This window comes from Choristoneura fumiferana, chromosome 8 (genome assembly GCF_025370935.1).
Source record: "Choristoneura fumiferana chromosome 8, NRCan_CFum_1, whole genome shotgun sequence".
Classification (NCBI taxonomy): domain Eukaryota; kingdom Metazoa; phylum Arthropoda; class Insecta; order Lepidoptera; family Tortricidae; genus Choristoneura; species Choristoneura fumiferana.
In genome coordinates this window covers 17,978,631-18,001,001 of record NC_133479.1, presented here as the reverse complement: position 1 = coordinate 18,001,001, position 22,371 = coordinate 17,978,631, and the positions used below count along the sequence as shown (strand labels likewise).

The 22,371-nt window shown below is 41.1% G+C and overlaps 1 protein-coding gene across 1 annotated transcript in view; it reads right to left on the bottom strand.

Annotated features, from left to right (window-relative positions):
* LOC141430557 (uncharacterized) overlaps nt 1–22,371 on the bottom strand; it is a 124,868-nt gene that overhangs the window by 7,173 nt on the left and 95,324 nt on the right. Inside the window, exon 3 of the mRNA XM_074091308.1 lies at nt 5,636–5,842. Coding sequence (XP_073947409.1) covers nt 5,636–5,842 — 207 coding nt within the window. The remainder of the gene's footprint in view (nt 1–5,635; nt 5,843–22,371) is intronic.

The window sequence follows — 22,371 nt, the reverse complement described above, 5'->3', positions numbered from 1 at the left end:
CCCACTAGTCCCATTGACTTTGCTCGCCCGTGACCTTACTATAGTTATGTCTATGCTACAAATGCATGTTCATACAGTTCCTCCACCTAGACTATGTCTAAAGTCTGGCAGCATCGTATACGGTTGTTTTGCTCTGAAGATGAGCTCCGGTTGAGTTTGAAAGGCGTCAGCGTAGCGTGGTGGTGGTATTCGTAGGTTGGGTTTGTGTGATTTGTGTGTTTTTACAGTGTGGCGGTGGAGGAGCTGCATGAACACACATTTGTTGCATAGACGTAGCTGTCGTAAGGTCGCGGGTGAACAAATTAATTCGTCCCAGCGTATATACGTTCCACTGCTGGCCACAGGCCTCCTTTCAGAATGAGAGGCCTTGGGCCATAGTTGCCACGCGGAGCCAGTGCGGATTGGGAACTTCTCACACACCGTAGAATTGCTTCGCAAGTTTGTGCAGTTTCCTCACGATGTTTTCCTTCACTGTAAAGCTTGTCGTGAATTTCAAATGTACTTAATTATTTTTAGATGATTTAAGGTTGACTGACCTGTCGTTGTAAATAAATAAATAATACCTCCATACGAAAACAATACTCGTCCATGCGAAAATTCAATTCCGTACGTACTTGAGCCCAGAGGGCCTACTCCGAAATTCGAAAACCGAACCATCGTATCATCCCTCTCATTCCCGTATTAAATCGTATAAGCCGCAGAGGGACGGGACGACATGAACTTCGATTTTCGAATTTCGTAGCCCCGCTGACATATTGGTATCCCGTAGAGACAAACAATTCTTCTTATTTTTCATTATCGAAAAACCGAACGTTCCCTGGAAAGATGAAATATTACCACTGCTGCTAATTAAATATCGTATTACAGTAGCTTGTCACAATATGATACGCTAAGCATTTAGGTACCTACCTATCAAAAATAATAAGTAATTGCTAAAGAGCACCACATGCTCTTATTTGGCCTAATCCGGATAATAACCAGCTGAGTGTCGCCGGCCGGGTTCTGCCGGAGTGGTCTTACAGGATAACAGGGATCCCCTCTCAGCGGATTACGAAGAAATAGCTTCGCAGTTATTTATTGGCCGGAATTTTGACTACCTGAAGGAACTTAGAGGTTTTGCCCACGTTATGTCTCTAGTCGAAAAGATGTTGAATATTCCTACGCGGTCATCGTCATCATCATCAGCCGGAAGACGTCCACTGCTGAACAAAGGCCTGCCCCTTAGAACGCCACAATGAACGACAACTCGCCACTGTACCGGTTGCTCGCAACTCTCACGATGTCGTCTGTCCATCATCTGTTTTTAGTACATTGTGTCTTAAGGGCGGTAAACAAGGAATTACGAACGAGAGTCTATTATTTAATGAGTCGATGTTCGTAATTCTAGTACCGCCCGTGCGACATACAATGTTTTTCATCACATTTGCGAGTAAAATTGTATATTTGTAAAAGAAAAACTAATATCTTTTCTAAAATTGCCGATACCGCGGACTACGCTCTTGGCAGCGCCAGCTCCGCGCCGCCCTCCCCCAGCCTGACCATGTGCCCGACGTGCGCGCCCCGCGCTCCTGCACGCCAGCACGACCAGCACGCCATGCAGTATCACACTTCACACTCATTTACCGACCTTGGGCTTCATGACAAGAAAATTAGTACGGGAAATGACTCATTTACCGACCACGGGTTTCATGAGAAGCACATAAAGGTCGAGGGTTACAAAATTTCATCACATTTGCTCGTAAACAGTGTCGTAACATGCAGGCTACCTTGGTTGCAACCCCCCAAATAAAACCCTCGACCTTAATGTGCTTGTCATGAAGCCCGTGGTCGGTAAATGAGTCATTGCCCGTACTAATTTTGTTGTCATGAAGCCCAAGGTCGGTAAATGAGTTTGTTACTGCATGGTGTGCAGCAGCACCTGCAGGAGCGCGGCGCGCGCACGTCGGGCACATGCTGCGGAGGAGGAGGGCGGCGGGGAGGCTGGCGCTGCGCTAAAGAGCGTTGTCAGCGGTATCGGCAATTTTTGAAAAAAATGTTAGTTTTTCTTTTACAAATATACAATTTTACTCGCAAATGTGATGTTCGGGCTTCTAATAGACTCGTTCGTAATTCCTTGTTTACCGCCCTTAAGACGCAATGTACTGTACAGTGGTCAAAAATATCGGCTTATGCACTCTATTATTAAAGTAGTACCTGGGCGACCGAGCTTTGCTGGGGCTAAAACTCGATGATAAGCGTGTTCCCAGAGATAACACCAAACTAGATTGAATTGTGATCCCCGAAAACCCCCACATACCAAATTTCATCGAATCCGTCGTAGCCGTTTCCGAGATTCCCGAAATATTTATACAAGAATTGCTCGTTTAAAGGTAGACATTCGATTAGATAGATAGATTACAGTTCATGTTCTGATATTTTTGATCACGTTGTTCGCTCCGAAGTCATCATCATCATCCTAGCCCAGCCTATATACGTCCCACTGCTGGGCACAGGCCTCCTCTCAGAACAAGAGGGCTTGGGCCATAGTTCCCACGCGGGCCCAGTGCGGATTGGGAACTTCACACACACCATTGAATTGCTTCGCAGATTTGTGCAGGTTTCCTCACGATGAAAAAAGCCGTGGTGGCCTAGTGGTTTGACCTATCGCCTCTCAAGCAGAGGGTCGTGGGTTCAAACCCCGGCTCGCACCTCTGAGTTTTTCGAAATTCATGTGCGGAATTACATTTGAAATTTACCACGAGCTTTGCGGTGAAGGAAAACATCGTGAGGAAACCCGCTCCGAAGTATCTGATGGTAACTGTTCTTTTAAATAGTTTGATTGTTTGTACCTCTATTATTCGTAATGCATAACTTATAAACAAACTATTGAAAAAAAACTCGCTTTAATTTATTTTATTTACTTTATTTTTTATCCGACTGGATGGCAAACGAGCATGTGGGTCTCCTGATGGTAAGAGATCACCACCGCCCATAAACATCTGCAACACCTACTTATTTACCGCAGCGGACCGCCGCAGCGGACCGCTGGACCAGCGGGGGTGTAGGGGTTATAACACGCAGCACGGATTGCTGAGGACCTGGGTTCGATTCCCAGCGCTGGTCTCTTTCTCTGGTTTTTCTGTTCATCCGTCTCAGTTTGTATTTTCGAGATAGGTACCTATTCGAATAAGCCAAAATATAATAAGCAAAAACAAACAAAATTGTTCAAATGAAACCAAAATTAATTTCAAACAAAAAAAAACCTGAAACATTCAATACCGAATGCTTAGAAAATGAACGAAAAAATTGCTTCTACATACTAAAGTGGGTTTCGCTTATTTTCATTGAGAATTTCATTGAGAGTTTAATTACTCTAGAATGCTTCATCAAAAAGACATCAGATGTATTATTCAGTGCCATCCGCCGCAAACAAAATTAGGCCGTTTGCCCACTACATTCCATTGAAATGTAAAGAAGTTACCATACTGAAGCTTTAAAATTAAATACAAAAAGAGAGAGAAAGTTGCTATATCTAATGCAAAACCTGACTTACAATCCATCCCATCCCAGCCTATATACGTCCCACTGCTGGGCACAGGCCTCCTCTCAGAACAAGAGGGATTAGGCCATAGTTCCCACGCGAGCCCAGTGAGGATTGGGAACTTCACACGCACCATTGAATTGCTTCGCAGGTTTGTGCAGGTTTCCTAACGATGTTTTCCTTCACCGCAAAGCTAGTGGTAAATTTCAAATGTTATTCCGCACATGAATTTCTAAAACTCAGAGGTGCGAGCCGGGGTTTGAACCACGGCCCTCTGCTTGAGAGGCGATAGGTCAAACCACTAGGCCACCACGGCTTATTACAACTTCTACACGCCTAACACACTTCTAACACACTAACGGCGACTTAGAATGGTAATGTCTATTATGTGTGTACCTGTTACGTTGTGTATGTGTGTTAGATGTGTCGGGCAAATGGCATGGCACACAACCCATGTAACTACAGTGAGTACTGAACCAATGGTCAGTAACCTCGTATTCACTTACTATAAGGTAAGATACAAATCAATCGCCCGTCAGTTTAAAATAAAATAAAAAATAACCTTTGTACTCTTTTGAATTTGGCATTGACAGACTTAGTTGAGGCCAAACCTAATACATTTATTTTCTTATTATTTCTCATCTCTTCGTCTGTTACTAGTTTTGTGGAACTACTTTATTAGGGGGTTACGATGTCACAGAAATACATACAAATCAAGACTACAATTAAGTAATTGAACTATAATAATAATACACCTCTTCTTTCCATATTGTACGATTAATATGTGCACATTAGACAAGTACAGTCAAAGAAACTTTTTTTTTATTCGACTGGATGGCAACTGAGCAAGTGGGTCTCCTGATGGTAAGAGATCACCACCGCCCATAAATATCTGCAATACCAGGGGTATTGCAGACGCGATGCCAACCTAGAGGCCTAAGATGGAATACCTCACGTGCCAGTAATTTCACCGGCTGTCTTACTCTCCACGCCGAAACACAACAGTGCAAGCACTGCTGCTTCACGGCAGGATTAGCGAGCAAGATGGTGGTAGCAATCCGGGCGGACCTTGCCCAAGGTCCTACCACCTGGCGCGTGGTAGTGACATCCTGATATGATGATCGTCTCCGCAGGACGGAATTCCTCAATAGTCAATGGTATCGACGTGAAATAATTTTCCGTATTAAAATACGGAAATGTTTACAAGTACAGTTAACAAAAAAAAAACGCTTGTGTTAAAAATTAAATTAATTAAACTTCAGTGTGTCCGATTTCTAAGGCCGTCTGCCCACTACATTGGGGAAGGAAGTAAACATTTACCCGGCCTGTCACAAGCTTTGACGTAAACAAATATTTAGGACCGCGGACACTTTGACAGGTAATAGATGTATCCCTAGTGCTTCGGAAATGTCCAATTTGTTTTCCGATGTTTTATCCAATTGAAGTTTGCCGAGAGAGAAGTATAAATTGGTCGAATGGTGATTTGATAAATTGGGGCGATACATATTGTGTCCAATAAATGTATGTATGGTGAGGATCAAGACTCCGCCAAACTCCATCCATCGCTATCACTATGACACGTAAAGTATTCTATCTTAGCTATGTAAGCTAACGCATTAGCGATTCTCAAGCGTTATAGTTGTCCATATGAGCTTACTTATCACCAACATTCACCAATATCAAAGCGAAGAGTGGCAACGGCGCATGGTGCGTGGCCATCAGTTTCCCAACGCCGAAAACAGCTGTGACCAGCACTAACCCCGATCACTCCAAATTATCATAGACACTCACCAATATCAATCGAAGAGTGGTAACGGCGCATGGAGCGTCGCCATCAGCGTCCCAGAATTAAGAACATCTGTGACCAGCACTGAACCCGATCACTCCCAACTATCAAATACTCACCAATATCAAAGCTAAGAGTGGCAAAGGCAGATGGTGCGTCGCCATCGGCGTCTCAGCATTGAGAACATTTGTGACCAGCACTAACCTAGATCACTCCAAATGGTCATAGATAGTCAACAATACGCAAGGTTCGTGGCCATCAGCGGATCAGCACTTAGAGCATTTGGGACCAGTATTGACCCCGATCATTCCAATTTATCAGACACTCACCAATATCAAAGCGAAAAGTGGCAACGGCGCATGGTGCGTCGCCATCAGCGTGCCAGCACCGAGTACAGCTGTGACCAGCAGTGATCCTGCCAGCGCTAGCGCCTCCCACTCTGGCGCAGCTGGCAACAGCGCCATCGCCAGGACGATTGACAGCACGAAGAAGATGACCGATAGAGTTGCGATCTGTATGGAGATATTGGCGATATCCTGCAACAAAAAGAAAATACATTACATTTTTTTTATAAGCATGTTAAATCGCTTCCAAGTGCAAATGACACTTGGTCGGTTTTTCCCGGGCTTTAAAAATCGAATTTAACTCACTTTCTGTGGTGGGATTGACTTGATATTCGTTATACATAGGTGGGATGTCATTGCAAATACAATAAGCAAAAAGCTTCTCATCATCTCGCCCTATACGTTTCACAGCAGACTCTAGTTTTCACGTGGGCCCAGTGTGACATTTCACACAAATCATTGAACTCTGGTTCATCTGGTTTCCTCACGAGATTCTCCTTCACTCTAGATCTCATATTGAATTTCAAATGTAATATCGCACATACATTCCGAAAAACTTCTCTAAGTTTAAGTAAGGTTCTCTGTGAAAGCCCAGACTCGAACCCACGACTCTCTTCTTGACTGGCCATAGATTAAACCATTAGGTCAGTTTTTAGCATTTTTTTTTTTATTTTCGACACCCCATATGTACCATTCCAAAAAACAATTACGATCCGCATTGGCGATCCATTTCTTCAAATAGCAAATCTACGGTGTTAAAAAAAAAGCAGTAGTGGAACTATAGTCGTCTACCTCACCTCCATACATACTATACATACATGCTTCAATCACTCCTGCTGGCTCGTGCTGAGGCACCGATTTCAAACTAGTAGAAATTTTTTCAAGGTTTATGAAGTCGGTTCCATTTTTTTAAAAAAATTTTTTCATACTTTTTTGTGATTTGTAGCCAAAGTGCGCTCAAACACAGTATAGTTATGTTACGTTCGTGGGGTGGGTTCGTGATTGAAAAGCACTTTTAACACCGATGAATAAGAGTAGGATTTATTTTCACACTATTACTTAACTTTACAAAACACTTAAAAACAGTTCACAGTAATTTCGCACTCAAAAACTCACTTACAAGTCGCTTTGATTCTCTTCGATGTTTATCGCTCGGTATCGCATTCGAAACTGTCCTCCGCCGCAACCTCACCCGGCTTTTATACCCCCGGTGAATCGGTCCACAAAGTTCGAGAACAGTCCAGCTAGGACGTCATACCTACATCTCGAATGTTCCGGAAACGAGTAGAGTGTCTGTCTCTTTCATGTGCTATCTCTCTCACACAGTTACTAGAATATTCCGGAAACAGGATCATCAGTCTGTTTCTCTCACACATATAGGCTATCCTTGTCACACACCTTCTCGAATGTTCTCAGTATAGCTGTCTCTTTCTAATCGTGCTATCTCTTTCACTCCTATGGAAAATTTCGCCATATACTGAAATGTACTTCAGAGGCCCATAAGGGGTCCTGAAAACGCCTGAAAACGGGTTTTCAGGTTATGGCGTAATCGGATAGAGGGTGGCCTGAAACGGACTGAAACATGTTTCAGGCGCCTGAAAACAACGGTAACTTGGGTGAAATTTTGATAAACTAATATGTGATAGAGCACCCTCTGAAACGGCCTGAAACCGTATTCCAGCCTACTGAAAACGCCTCCAATGGGTCGAAAAGCACGATCAAAGTTTCCACCTAACCCACCGCCGTAACACTGCCCCCTCCTAAGACATGCTCGTCCCGAGCATCATTAGATCCATGGTATTTGGCCAACCGATCAACATGAACAATCTTACAGGGGCTACGCGCGTTACGCTGTATCCGGTATGTGACGTCGTTGATCCTAGTGACTACCCTGAACGGTACTGCCCAACTCGGTGATAATTTCGGAGACTTCCTTTTACGTCTTACTGGGTTACAAAGCCAGACGAGTGAGCCTTCTTCAAACTCTACGTGATCCATTTTCCTGTCGCATTGAGTTTTTGTTTTAGATTTCTTCCAACTCAGAATGGGCTTGATATCGCTACGGTGATGTACTTCTTTAATCGCTTTCCCGCACCATTTCGGACTAATGGTGTCTGTTCTTAGCAGCTTCACATAAGCGTGTTCTTTTCTCTCGTGCCTCATGTCAGAATTACATGGCCTTCTGGATAAAACATCTGCGTTTTCCTGCCGCTGTCTTGCCGCGGCGCTCGTTACTACATCCGCTGCTCTAGATTCTTTGCGCCAATTTTCCATATTACTCTGAGCATCTCTCTTAGGGCACGCAAATCTCATATGCCCTCTCTCTCCACATGCATAACACATAAGTCCCCGTCGGAGTTTCACTTTATCTGTCTCCACTTGGATCTCTGCTGATCTCGATCCATTGCGCCCAGCTTCAACACTCCGAGGCTCTCGCTTAGGACACCACAACCTCCTGTGCCCTATTTCCCCACACGCATAACACGTAGGCCCGCTTCGAAGTTTCACTTTATCCGTCGCCGTTGGAATGCGGTAAGAACTAGCATCGCTGCGTACGGCCTCTACTTCCAATGCGTGCGCTAGAGCATCCTTTAAGGTCCTGTGATGACCCAGTCGTACAGCAGCCCTCACTTCAAAGTCTCGAATCCCATCTATGAATGATTGCACTAGCATAATCTCTACTACAGATGGTAATGACAAGTAAGCCTTTCTGACCAGCCTCTCAATTTCCAGGCTCCATTGCTGCAGGCTCTCGCCATCTAGCTGCACCCTGTCTTTCAACTGAGCTCTATAAACAGGTTCCAGATGGGAGTCACCATAACGCGACTCTAGGAAATCCATAAGTCGCTCCAAAGTCACCTCAGTTCCCGCCATCGCCATGATGTCTAATACAATCAAAGCTTTACCACACAGTCCCAACACGAGGGCAGCTAGAGCTTGTTTGTCAGTCCAGCCGTTCGTTTCAGCAACCATCTCGAATTGGAGCTTGTATACGGCCCATGAAGAGGTCCCATCAAATGGTGGTAACTTTAACTTTTCCCCTCCTGTGGCTATTGTGCCCGAAAAATTGTAGCGCCGTTGGCCACTTTATTCTCCAACTTCTGGAGGCGATTCTCGAGGCCTTCTACCTTTTCGTAAAACCCATTGAGGCGCGTTTCGTAATTTTTGACTTTAATGTCAACTGCCACAATTTTATCCTGGACCTCAGCCATCCCCTTCTCTTGTTCTCGCGGAGTAAGCGGCATTTTCAATCCCACTTCTGACACCAAATGTTACGTTCGTGGGGTGGGTTCGTGATTGAAAAGCACTTTTAACACCGATGAATAAGAGTAGGATTTATTTTCACACTATTACTTAACTTTACAAAACACTTAAAAACAGTTCACAGTAATTTCGCACTCAAAAACTCACTTACAAGTCGCTTTGATTCTCTTCGATGTTTATCGCTCGGTATCGCATTCGAAACTGTCCTCCGCCGCAACCTCACCCGGCTTATATACCCCCGGTGAATCGGTCCACAAAGTTCGAGAACAGTCCAGCTAGGACGTCATACCTACATCTCGAATGTTCCGGAAACGAGTAGAGTGTCTGTCTCTTTCATGTGCTATCTCTCTCACACAGTTACTAGAATATTCCGGAAACAGGATCATCAGTCTGTTTCTCTCACATATATAGGCTATCCTTGTCACACACCTTCTCGAATGTTCTCAGTATAGCTGTCTCTTTCTAATCGTGCTATCTCTTTCACTCCTATGGAAAATTTCGCCATATACTGAAATGTACTTCAGAGGCCCATAAGGGGTCCTGAAAACGCCTGAAAACGGGTTTTCAGGTTATGGCGTAATCGGATAGAGGGTGGCCTGAAACGGACTGAAAACATGTTTCAGGCGCCTGAAAACAACGGTAACTTGGGTGAAATTTTGATAAACTAATATGTGATAGAGCATCCTCTGAAACGGCCTGAAACCGTATTCCAGCCTACTGAAAACGCCTCCAATGGGTCGAAAAGCACGATCAAAGTTTACCACCTAACCCACTGCCGTAACAGTTATATCATTTTATAACGGAATACTGGTACCTACGCTCTTTTTTATCAGGGTCCAGTTCACCAAATGATACTTTCTAAATGTAAATACTTGACTTAATGTTAAAAATGACAAAATCGCTATATTTTTAGGGTTCCGGAGCCAAAATGGCAATAACGGAACCCTTATAGTTTCGCCATGTCTGTCTGTCTGTCCGTCCGCGGCTTTGCTCAGGGACTATCAATCTTTCGCGATCTCGCATATTATGCATAATACTTCTTTTTATTTTAATATTATTGTTGTTTTTTCTTTTTATTTTACTTTTTATTTTTTAATGTATTTCAATTATGCTTTTTATGTAATGTGCGAGGTCCGAATAAAATATTTCTTTCTTTCTTTCTTTTCTTTCAATGCTAGAAAGCTGTTATTTTGCACGGATATATATATAAACTATGCCGACAAAATAGTACAAAAAAAAATTTTTAGGGTTCCTCCCATAGACGTAAAGTGGGGGTGTTTTATTTATCTCATCCAAGCCTATAGTGTGGGGTATTGTTAGATAGGTCTCTTAAAACCATTAGGGGTTTGCTAAAACGATTTTACGATTCAGTGATTTGTTTGCGAAGTATTCAACTTTAAAGTGCAAATTTTCATAAAAATAGGCCCCCCCCCCGTCTAAAATCTAAACCGGTGGGTGGAAAAATTTGAAAAAAATCCCAATGGTAGTAAGTATATCAAACTTACAAGGAAAACTATAACGGCTAAGTTTGCTTGAGAATTATTAGTAGTTTAAGAGTAAATAGCAGCCTAAGGTATAAATATACCTAAACTAAAAAGATTTCGTATAAAATACGAAATCCTTAGAAAAATATTACTTAATATTTTCGTAATGGCTACGGCACCCTATTTTGAGCGTGTTCGACACGCTCTTGGCCGGTTTTTTTCTCTAAGATCCCATCATCAGATCCTGACTTGGTGCCAATGGGACCACCTCGAAAGTATGTCCTTTAGAACTAAAAAAGAATTTTTAAATTCGGCTCACGGGAGTTATCGCGTAACAAACATACAAAAAAAACATACACTCGAATTGGGAACCTCCTCCTTTTTGAAGTTGGTTAATAATATAAAAAAAATAAGAAAAAAATGAATAACTACCATTCACGGTACGATGCGGAACACGACCAGGAAATCTTTAAATATTGATACAAGGAAACTCAATCATCCAAATTAATTTAATGGCTTTCATTAACTATTCTTTTATGTAGTCTAAAGGCTGAAAAGAAATCAAAAGGTTAAATTTAGCTAGGGATATTTAGTCGCTTTTTACGGTTCCGTTCAAAGGCTAACTAGGGTTTCGCAATCTATCTTCTTCCATCTATAATAAGGTTTTGTACGTTTGTATCTCTTGAATGGGCTATTTTCTAAGTTAAATCTAATTAGTTCTTTAGTTAAATTATAAAACAGTATTTGATTTGATTCTTATTTTCAGTTTTTACTCGACATTTATTATTCTCTAAAATATTTTATGTATTTTAATTTGATGATCCCCTGGTAGTGACATTATTATTGTAATTTTATTTTTATTTTTTATGCATACAACTATGACGATCCCGAGTGGAGAACCTGTTTCGAATTGTAATTGTTTTATTGCTTTTTTATTATTTTATTCAAACTTTAACATTTTACGATGGCAAGCGTCCTGACGGAATGTCGTTGATACCCTGTAAGACTGGCCGTGGGCTGGTGTGGGACGCTACCTGTACAGATACCCTGGCGGTGTCCTACCTACCAGCAACTACCAAATGTACGGGGGCGGCGGCAGACGCCCGGGAATGCCTCAAAGTCACAAAATATAGCTGTCTCGGCGCCCAATATCATTTCTTTGCTTTCGGCGTCGAGACTCTAGGTCTTTGGGGTAAGGGTGCGCTGGGGCTACACAGGCAGCTCAGCAATAGATTAAGGGAGGCAACAGGGAACCCTCGCGCCGGCAGCTTTCTCGCGCAAAGAATCTCAATCGCATTATTCGCAGCTCAACGCGGGAATGCTGCCTGCGTGATGGCCATCATGCCAAGAGGCCCACCTCATAGTCAAAATATCATAAACGGGACTTATCACGCTATTTACACAAGTAATATTTACCTCGACGTTTCGGCAACGTTACAGTTGCCGCGATCACGAGTAGACTGAAGTGTGGGGTGTAAGAGGCCCACCTCTCTTTTTTAATTAAAGTTTTAGTTATTTTAATTTAATAGTAGTTTTAGTCTTATGGATATTTTTTATTTTCTTAATATTTTCTTAATAAATAATACTTTACATTAATTTACAACGGAAATAAGTTCTAAATATTTTTCAGCACAACTAAATTTTGACAACATTCATCGCTTTCTCTACAGAGCTCATTTATCAATCGATTGTAGTAAAATTTTGTGCGCAAGTACAATAATATAGGTTTTTTTTTACATTTTGTGACATTTAATTGTTTTCTAATTTAATCTTTTGTGTATTCTTTACAATTTCAGTATAAATTCTCGTAACTTTGACATGTACAAATTATGATGTAATTTTATACTGAATTAATAAATAATCTAATTTAATCTAATCTATAAAAATAGGCTTACGTTTGTATCCCTTGAATGGGCTATTTTCTTAGTTAAATCTAATTAGTTCTTTAGTTAAATTATTAAACAGTATTGAACACGTATTTTTTTATCAATCAAACAAAAAATACGAAGATACGAAGAAGCAAAAAATAAGCCGTCAGTACTGCGAGCAATGTGCCCCGCCCACTACTACTTCAGTTTCGCAATTCTTCGGAATTCTTTAAAGTGAGTTTGTGAGCAGTTTAATACAAGGTACATTTAATTAACGTAGTTACAATTATGACAAATAAAACCCCATCGGAATTACTCACAAAAGAAAACTAATAACACTTCTCAGGCAACTTACCTACACGATTTCTCCAATGTTTCCCAAACTCTCAATCCCCATTGTCTACGTTAGAAAGAGACGCAGAGAAGCCCTAGAGTGGTTCGAACGAGAAATAGGGCTGTGGGGAACAATGGATGTAATTAGATAAGTCTAATCAAACAGTTGGAGGATAGCAGGGTTATGTTGTCTTAACCTGTCCTCCCGGGAGACAATTCATTTTTAATTGAATGGAGTTGTAATCAAATGAAACAAAGGAAGTAACGAACAAGGGAAATTTTGTTGAATTATTGTTACTTTAATTTATAAAATTAAGGTGGCTACTAGATAGACAATAATAATATGTTTTATAGACAGTATAGCATTTTTAGTTCGGCAAATTAAACGAAGGGCAGATATTAATAAGTCCTTGCACACAAGGGCGGCGAGGCACGCCTTGTCGTAAATGGCAAAACTTTGACAATATCTGTAGCAATATTTCCCGAAATGTCTCAATTTTATGTTGGCCTTGAAAACAGTACTAGACAGAAACTTTAATATCAATGCATATTTCTGTATAATAATTGTCAGAGCAGCACAACCGTTCACCATGATGGATATTAGACAGATGATAAGTCTCACATCTGGATGCATGGTGACCGGTTGTGTTGCTCTGTGGATGAAATCTGTTTGAGCTCGCAACATGTTGGTGTAGTGTGGTAGTGGTAATAGTTGGGTTTGTATGGATTTTGTGTGTTTTTACAGTGTTGAGGCGGAGGAGGTATATGAACACACATTTATTGCATCGAAGTAGCTATCGCTTAAAGTTGCGGGTGAGCAAAATAATTAGTTCATCGATATGAACCTCCACAAAGGAACGCCTGATTCAATAAATTACACGGACGGCACATAATGTATAACATATTTTCAAGGTGTCAAATAGGCATGTACCATTTTTTTATTCCTTTATTTGGCTGGAGCTGAAAATCAGCGCTGTGGTTCCGTACCTCAGTATTGCTGAGCTGCCAGGCCCATTCGGCTAGCTATAAGTTTACTAAGCGTTAAGTTTTGTACCTGATGTTACCTATAATTTAATTTACATTGCCGAATAAACATTTTCTTTCTTATAATTTATAAAACTAAACCAAAAGTTACCAAAGCTGACATACCTTAATAAATTTTTATCTTTATAATATCGATGTATTTATAACGAATATATAGAATATTCTCTTCTTCTTCTTCTTCGTCGTTTCACTCTTGACAGAGTGGTCGTGGTCATCATTTTCTAGGTGCTGGTAGCAAGCTTAACAATACGCCTCCATTCCTCCCTGACAGCCGCCTTCCTTATGCTTGCGTGTAGTGGTCCCTCTATTGCTGCTTTGACCTGGTCTGTCCATCTCATAGGCGATCTACCTCGTGGCCTAGTGCCTTCGACTTTCCCCTGGATCACAAGTCGCTCCATAGCTGCGTCTTCTTTACGACATATATGTCCGAAAAAAGTAAGGATGCGAGACTGCACTATGGACGATAGACGCTGTTTAATGCCGAGTTCTTGGAGTATGGACTCATTGGTACGGAATTCAGTCCATGAAACTCCCAGCATTTTCCTCCAGCACCACATATCTAGAGCGTCTATCTTCCTTCGCTCCACCTCACGCAGCGTCCACGTTTCTGCGGCGTAGAGAAATATGGGGAACACGAGCGCTCGAACAAGTCGGATTTTTGTTGACCTATAAATGTTACGGCTCTTCCATATTTTCCTCAACCTGTCCATTGCAAACCTAGCAATCGCCATACGTCTCTTCACCTCGTCGACGCATCCACCGCTATTCGTGATTAAGGCTCCCAGATAAATGTACGATTGAACCACATCACAATTCGCAATTTGTACTATTTCTGGTGAATTGTTATTCATGCGATCGACAATCATCATTTTTGTCTTACAACGGTTGATCTTAAGTCCAAAGTCGAGGCTGACGCGTTCCATTTTTCTGAGAAGTTCTTCCATGTGGCGAGGGCTAGTAGCGAACAGAGTTGTATCGTCCGCATATCTTAGGTTATAAATCTTCAAACCACCAATTGAAATGCCATCAGTCCACTCTTCAAGTGTAATTCTCATTATGAGTTCTGTGTACACATTAAAGAGAAGAGGAGAAATAATACATCCCTGGCGGACTCCGGCGCTGGGGTGCAGGTGGCCTGAAAGAATATCGTCTGCTCGAACCGAGGCCGTACCGTCCTCATACAGTCTTCGGATAAGGTGCACTAAGTGTTTTGGAGCACCCATTGCGGTTAATGTGTTCCAGAGTTTAGGCCATTTGACCGAGTCAAATGCTTTAGAAAAGTCTACAAAACATACGTATGTCGGCTTGTTAAATTCCCGGGCTTTCTCTATAATTTGACGTACTGTCAGGATTTGCTCTCGGGTTCCTTTCCCTTTAACAAAACCAGCTTGTTCAGGAGCAATTTCTTTGCTTAAATAGGACTTCAAGCGCTCGTTCAGAACGTGCAGTAGAATCTTGCTTGCATGGGAAATGAGAGCAATTAACCGGTAATTGCTGCACGTCTTGGTGGAACCTTTTTTATACAATATTATATACAATCATAATACACTATGCCGAGCCGCCCGTCAAAATCGATATCAGTGATTTATTAGTTTATCGATAGTTCTGTTTTTGTCGCACTATGTACGTCAAAGTCAGAGACTATTTCGGGAAGTACAATGTTTATCGGACATGTAACATATCGGTGGACTAATACCTCTAATGGACACGACATAGACGGTCATTTGGAGCGACAGGACGATGAAAAAACATTTAAGTTGAATCGGCGTAAGCCCGGCCAAGAGCGTGTCGGACACGCCCAACATAGGGTTTCGCAGCCAATACGAAAAAATTAAGTAATATTTTTCTAAGGATTTCGTATTTTATACGGAATCTTCCAAGTTTAGGTATATTTTATACCTTAGGCTGCTATATTTACTCTTAAACTGCTAATAATTCTAAAGCAAACTTAGCAGTTATAGTTTTCCTTGTAAGTTTGATATACTTACTACCATCCTGAATTGTGTCAAATTTTTCCAGCCACCGGTTTAGATTTTAGAGGGGGGTTCGCTCGATTTAATGAAAATTTGCACTTTAAAGTTGAATATTTCGCAAACAAATCACTGAATCGAAAAATCGTTTTTAGCAAACCCCTAATGGTTTTAAAAGACCTATCCAACGATAACCTACACTAGAGGGTTGGATGAGAAAAAAAAATCACCCCCACTTTACGTCTATGGGAGGTACCAAAGTTTTTTTTTGAATTTTTTATTGTACCATTTTGTCGGCATAGTTTACATATAATCCATGCAAAATTACAGCTTTCTAGCATTGATATCCCCTGAGAAAAGCCGCGGATGGACAGACAGATAGACATGGCGAAACTATAAGGGTTCCGTTTTTGCCATTTGTGCTTCGGAACTCTAAAAACCATGTCGGTGGCTTCAAAAACCCCAGCTTAGACTGAGTTTCCACCAGAGATGTACGAGGATGTGTAGCGAGGAATTGTGTTTTTCATGAACCAATAGAATCGCTCCATTACCTAACCTCGCTCCGCTCAGTTGTTTCCACGAGAACTGTGCTCTGCATGGATAGGTAAATGAAGCAAACACAGCCTAAGACCTGCAAGAAAACTCGTCAAAGTAGGATTACATTGCGTTGAAAATCTGTAAAGCGAACAAGTTTGGGTTAGTCAGTCGAGTGCCGCAATGTAATACAATCTGTATTTTTCTTACAAGTTTAAAACGTTGAAAACCCATAACAAACCACAGACGAAGCGATCAACATGCGCAAGTTCATAGTTGCACAAATTATATACTATAACGTGAGTGACGCCCACTTTAAAAATTGTGCATATTTATTGGCTTTTGGCTGCGGCTCCACTGTGGCGGAGACGAGCGGGGCAGAGACGAAACGTATAGCGATCGACCAATCATATTACATCTCGTCTCATCTCGTCTCCGAGTTGTGTGGATATCATTGGTCGAATCCTACACGTCTCCTCTCCGCTCCGCTCGTCTCCGCCTCAGCGGAGCCGCAGCCTTACGGTCTCACAATGCAATACAATTCGCACTATTATTCTTGCAAGTCTGAACTAAGCTTTAAAAGACAAGTCTAAACTTGCGCAAGTCGCTACGCCTGAGGCTACCATAATACTACGAAACCGCTACGCCGTAGCGCTCGTAGCAGTTAAACCGTAGCATTACTCGTAGCAAAGCTCTAAACTACTCTCACAGGGCAGTTGGTTGTGTTTAGAAAATAACCGCCCAGTGAATTTCATGTGCGAAATTACATTTGTTTACCACGAGGTTTACGGTCAAGGAAAACATACAGAGGAAACTGCAGAAACCTGCGAAGTAATTCAGTAGTCTGAAGTTCCAAGGGCCCGCATTGAAACTTAGACTTAGACGGCCGGATAGCCAAGTGGTTAGAGAACCTGACTACGAAGCTTGAGGTCCCGGGTTTGATTCCCGGCCGGGGCAGATATTTGTATGAATAATAAGAATGTTTGTTCTCGGGTCTTGGATGTTTAATATATATTTACCCGACTGCCCGAAGGAGGGTTATGTTTTTCGAGCGTATGTATGTATGTATGTGGGGTATGTATGTCCATTTTTTGGTCCTCGCTGCAGACTAAACGGCTAGACGGATTTTAACATTATGAGGTACCATTGGATTTGTCATAACTGTCGGAGTGACATAGACTATATAATATTTTAATATGGCATCTGCGAAAAAAAATATGGCGGAGGAATAAAAAAAAATTGTATTGTAACAATATGGGTATCAAATGAAAGTTAATAATAAGCCCATTTAAAATATATATACAGGTTATAATTCTTTTAATCTACCGTTTTCACATAAATATCAAAAAAGTGTAAAATAAAACATTACATTAAAAAAATCAAAAAGTCCGACTGCCGAAACTAAAAGGAAGAAAATAAGTCTAAATAAGTTTTTGATTTTTTTAATTTAATGTTTTATTAAGTATGTTTATCCGTTGCCTAGTACCCATAATACAAGCTTTGCTTAGTATGGGACTAGGTCAATAGATGTCAATTGTCGCATGATATTTATTTACTTAACTACGGCCCAAGACATCTCATTCTGGGAGTAGGCCTATGCCCAGCTGTAGGACGTTACCTGCCGTTACGTTACGTATACAGAGATGATAATGATGATGGTGGTAAATTAATCTTTAAAGCTAAACTTTAGTTAACTTCTCTTTACATTGCAGTGCTTGCTCGATCACTTTTAACTCGTCAGCTCCTCGCCGCCGCAATGTATTGCAATGTGTCATCATCATCATATCAGTCATAGGACGTCCACTGTTGGACATAGGCCTCCCCTATAGACCTTCAGAATTTGATTGAAAGCGTGAACCCACCGTGAACCCGCGGCTTTAAGCAGCGTTTCCATAATGTGCGAGGATGTGTTGCGAGGGATGTATTTTCATTAACCAATACGAGTAGAACGCTTCATTTACACATCCTCGCACAGCACATCTCTGGTGGAAATAGCTGAGCGAAGCGAGGCGTGATAAATGAAGCGTTTCTATTGGTTAATGAAACACATATTCCTCGCAACAAATCCTCGCACATCTCTGGTGGAAACGCTGCTTTAACCTGTCATCTATCCACCGCGTTGGTGGACGTTCTGCGCCACGCTTGCCGTTTCATGGTCTCTATTAGATAATTTTTGGGTCCCAACGACCACAACGACGATTGTAATACACTGTTTTACGAAAAAACCTTTTCTTTACTGCACTTTACTCTGCTGTTCTTGCTTGATACCTTACAACTCATCCGCTATACGCCGCTGCAATGTATTGCTACTAGTGTTTACACGAAATTACGTGCAAACAGAGCTTCAGCGAGGTTTAATTAACAGCTGCAGTTGCTCTTTATTGCGTCTGCATACTGATGCATGGAATGTAATTAGACGAGGCTGACGCAGTCGTGATCAAAAGCGGCGTAATTAAGGTAAGGTGTACATAAACACATTTAACTTAAGCAACTATTACTTTATTAACTATTCTCTAGACTGGCTTATGTTCCGTGTGACGTCACACCTACGTACACTTTTTACTAAGGAATGACGCCACGGGGCTCAACTCCGGAACTTTCATGCTCTTCAATTATAAATCTTCGTTATTTTTTGTTTGATTGACAAAAAAAATCGTCAAAATAATGTTACATAATAGTATGGTATGGTCACTATTTTAAATGATTGCATCGTATACTCGTAGAACGCGCATTTGCATAAGCATCTTTTAACTGAAAATAATTTTCTGCGGCCAGTAATGGCGGAGATGTGGGCTCAACACTTAGGCCGCGGCTCCACTGAGGCGGAGACGAGCGGAGCGGAGAGGAGACGTGTAGGGATCCACCAATCACATTAGTTGAATCCACATCTCGTCTCCGCCTCATTATCATCAGACGTGTAGGGATTGGTCGATCTCTACACGTCTCCTGTCCGCTCCGCTCGTCTCCGCCTGAGTGGAGCCGCAGCCTTAGAATGTTCTTTTAGGTTAAGTTAGGTTAGAGGTGTGAATAAGCTCCGCGAAATGATGGATTAAACAGATTTCTTTTTTCACAGGAATTTACCTAATTAGGATCTATACCAGTAGTTCCCAAACTTATTTTTCTCGTGGACCACTTTCAAAATTTTACTGGTTTCGGTGGACCCCCTGCTGCTACATTTCTACCACATTCTTAAAGTCGCCAAAAAAATAAAAATTGTGTCGCTTCTGAGTTCTGTCCAGTCGCTTGCCCTATTAAAATATTATGTGCTTAGTTAGGTACTTAAAACAATGTAGGTAGGCCTTATAAAAACTATGCTTAATTTTGGCTCTTTACTATCAAAAGCAGATAAATTTTCGTGGACCCCCATTAACATCTTATGGACCCCCATTTTTTGTTCACGCCTACGTAGACCCCCAGCAAGTCTCCCGTGGACCCCTGGGGGTCCACCTGGACCACTTTGGGAATCACCGATCTATACGCTTCAAAAGGCTTAAAACAAGGGTCCCAATATTCGCATTGGGCCCGCGTGGGAAATATTCCCCAAGCCCTCTCATACCCAGAGGAGGCCTATTGCCTAGCAGTGGGACGTATATAGCTGGGATGATGATGACGATGAAAACAAGGGATATGTAAACGAAATAAATTTTGAAGCTCACAAAATGTAGACAAGAGTTTGGAATTTAGAAATTTTAATTTTGTCTGTGGCGAATGTTGACAGCTCAATAATTAAAAAAGGGCAATAAAAACATTGGAGGCGGTGGGAATTCCAATATCTGCTTACATTCCCCAGAGACCTTTTAGCTTGGGGCACTCATTGGTCCGTGTAACGTGATTTAGAAAAACTTATCGCTTTATGTTAAGTATATCATCATCATCATCTTCCCAGCCTCTATGTGTCGGCGGCCGATCGTAAAATCCGCTAGATCACGAAATTCCTAAGCATATCGTGAAATGGCGCCATTTCATGAATTGGCTAAGGGACATCCGCCATATCGTTAAAAACTCACCGTTTAACGATTTGCCTGGTGATTTTAAGGCAGATCATGAAATTCCTAGGCTTATCATGAAACGACGCCATTTCATGATTTAGCTAGTTTAACAGATCATGAAATTCCTAGGCATATCATGAAACGCCGCCATATCGGTTCTGGCACTTCGCCGTTTTCAAACTAAAATTTCGATATAAAACCAACATAAAAAAATTGTACACGAATCATCTTTACATTCGATTTTGACATTTATTCTTTAATTTTTTTATGATTAAAAACGTAAGATAAATATTAAAATACTTTGTCTCAAAACTAGGTAACTGCCATGTTTTACTGCCACTTTCTAACTTTATTACATTCAAACGGAACTCAATCGCTCGGCAGCGACGAATTTGAAGTAGTCGCATAACACAGTAACACAGTGAGCGGTTAAAAATAAACCTCCCCAGAGCCGCTTGGACAGTCACAATACTATTGTGAAAAAGCCAATAAAATCTAAAGAAAAATAGAAAGAAATTATTATTGCCACGCTTAGTTACATTTTTGAGTGCTAGATTCTAAATAGCTGCACTCTGTCAAGAGTGGTTGTTATCGGTAAGGCAGTCAAGTTTTTGATTTTTATTTAGTTTCACCCGTCCCGTTATCTGTCTGTAGTCAAATCTTGCAAGTTAATTTCGACCAAATTCCAGTAGTTCGGATTGACTTGAAATTCGGCATACTTATGTAAATTACGTACGTGACAATACAATAATCTGGTAGGACGGAACACTACAACGGTTAATGGCATCGACTTGGAATTTGGTATGCAAATGTAGCTTGGGTGACAAAGTAAGTAAAAGTCGACTAAAAGTACGGTCAGCAAAAAAAAGCTTGTATTAAAATGAAACTTATTTAAATTATTATTTTTATTTCTTACTTTTTGATATTCCTGTGAAAACGGTACCTCATTTATTGAAAAATATCCAGCCGTTTAGGCTACAGAGAGGAAAAAAGAAATAGACATGCATTACATTACACTCGAAAACCAAAACAATCTTTCGGGCAGTCGAGTAGCAGTCGAGGGCTGTTGAAATAACTTCCCCTAAATGCAATTACTTTTTTTTCGATTCCGATTCAATTCGAAACTCAATATGGAAAAGCAACAACCGTAACCTCGCAAGGCCCTTGTCTATCTTACTCGAAGAAATTTCAATTTCAATAAATAAAACGTTAAAATAAACAAACCAAATGTTCGTAAAAAATAATGTTGATGCGCAAAAGTAATAAAAGTAATACAGAAATATCGCAGACAAATCAAAGAAAGTAAGTTGTTTGAAAACAAGGAAAAAACATGTTTTTTTTTGTTTTGATTTCTTTAGTAAACTTCTTTTAGAATTTCCTTGCTCACCCGCGACCTTAATGATAGTTAAGCTTATGCAAAATATACGTGTTCATGCAGTTCCTCCGCCTCTACACTGTAAGAACACACACAAATCACACAAACCCATCTATCATCACCACCACACACCACACTGACGCGTTTCGAACTCAACCAGAGCTCATCTTCAGAGTAACACAACCGTACATCATGCTACCAGTTGTTAGACTAACAAACTACAACAACCGTTTTAATTTGTCACTGTAACTCCTTAAGTACCCACGTATATTAGGAAATTCTTTTAGTTCATTGATATGGACCTCCGCAAAGTACCTAACGCCTGATTCAATAAATTATTTGATGTCTTTAATTAGAGTAGTTCCTGTGCTATATGTCCGTCCGTCTTTTAATTTGTCTGTTTGTCCACCGTCTGTCATAGAGCTGTATCCAGATCTATCTTTTGAGCTTAAACTAAGAAATACACTGAAAGTCTTCATATGCCTAGGGTTTTCATGGATTCTTCATCTCCGATTTAATTGCTCTCAACCATTCAAACGTAAATAGAAACGTGATTGGTAGAGATTACTTACGGGGATAAATTCACCTCCATTTCCGTATTTTATGATACATAACTACAGGGTTTCGATAAAAGAATAGTGTTTCCTTTCGTTATTTTGACTCCATCCTAAAAATAATTTTACGGTGACGCGAAACCCTTCTCCTGCGAATTCGAGTCCAACTCCCAGTTTTTTATCCAATGGACTAAGAGGGCAGACAAAGGGTACTCAAAGTACAGCCCTTTCAATGAGGGCTGTCGCGTATGAATTCGCCGCTAGAGGCGCTAGTGTACCGAAATGTCAAATGTCATAGTCTTTGGG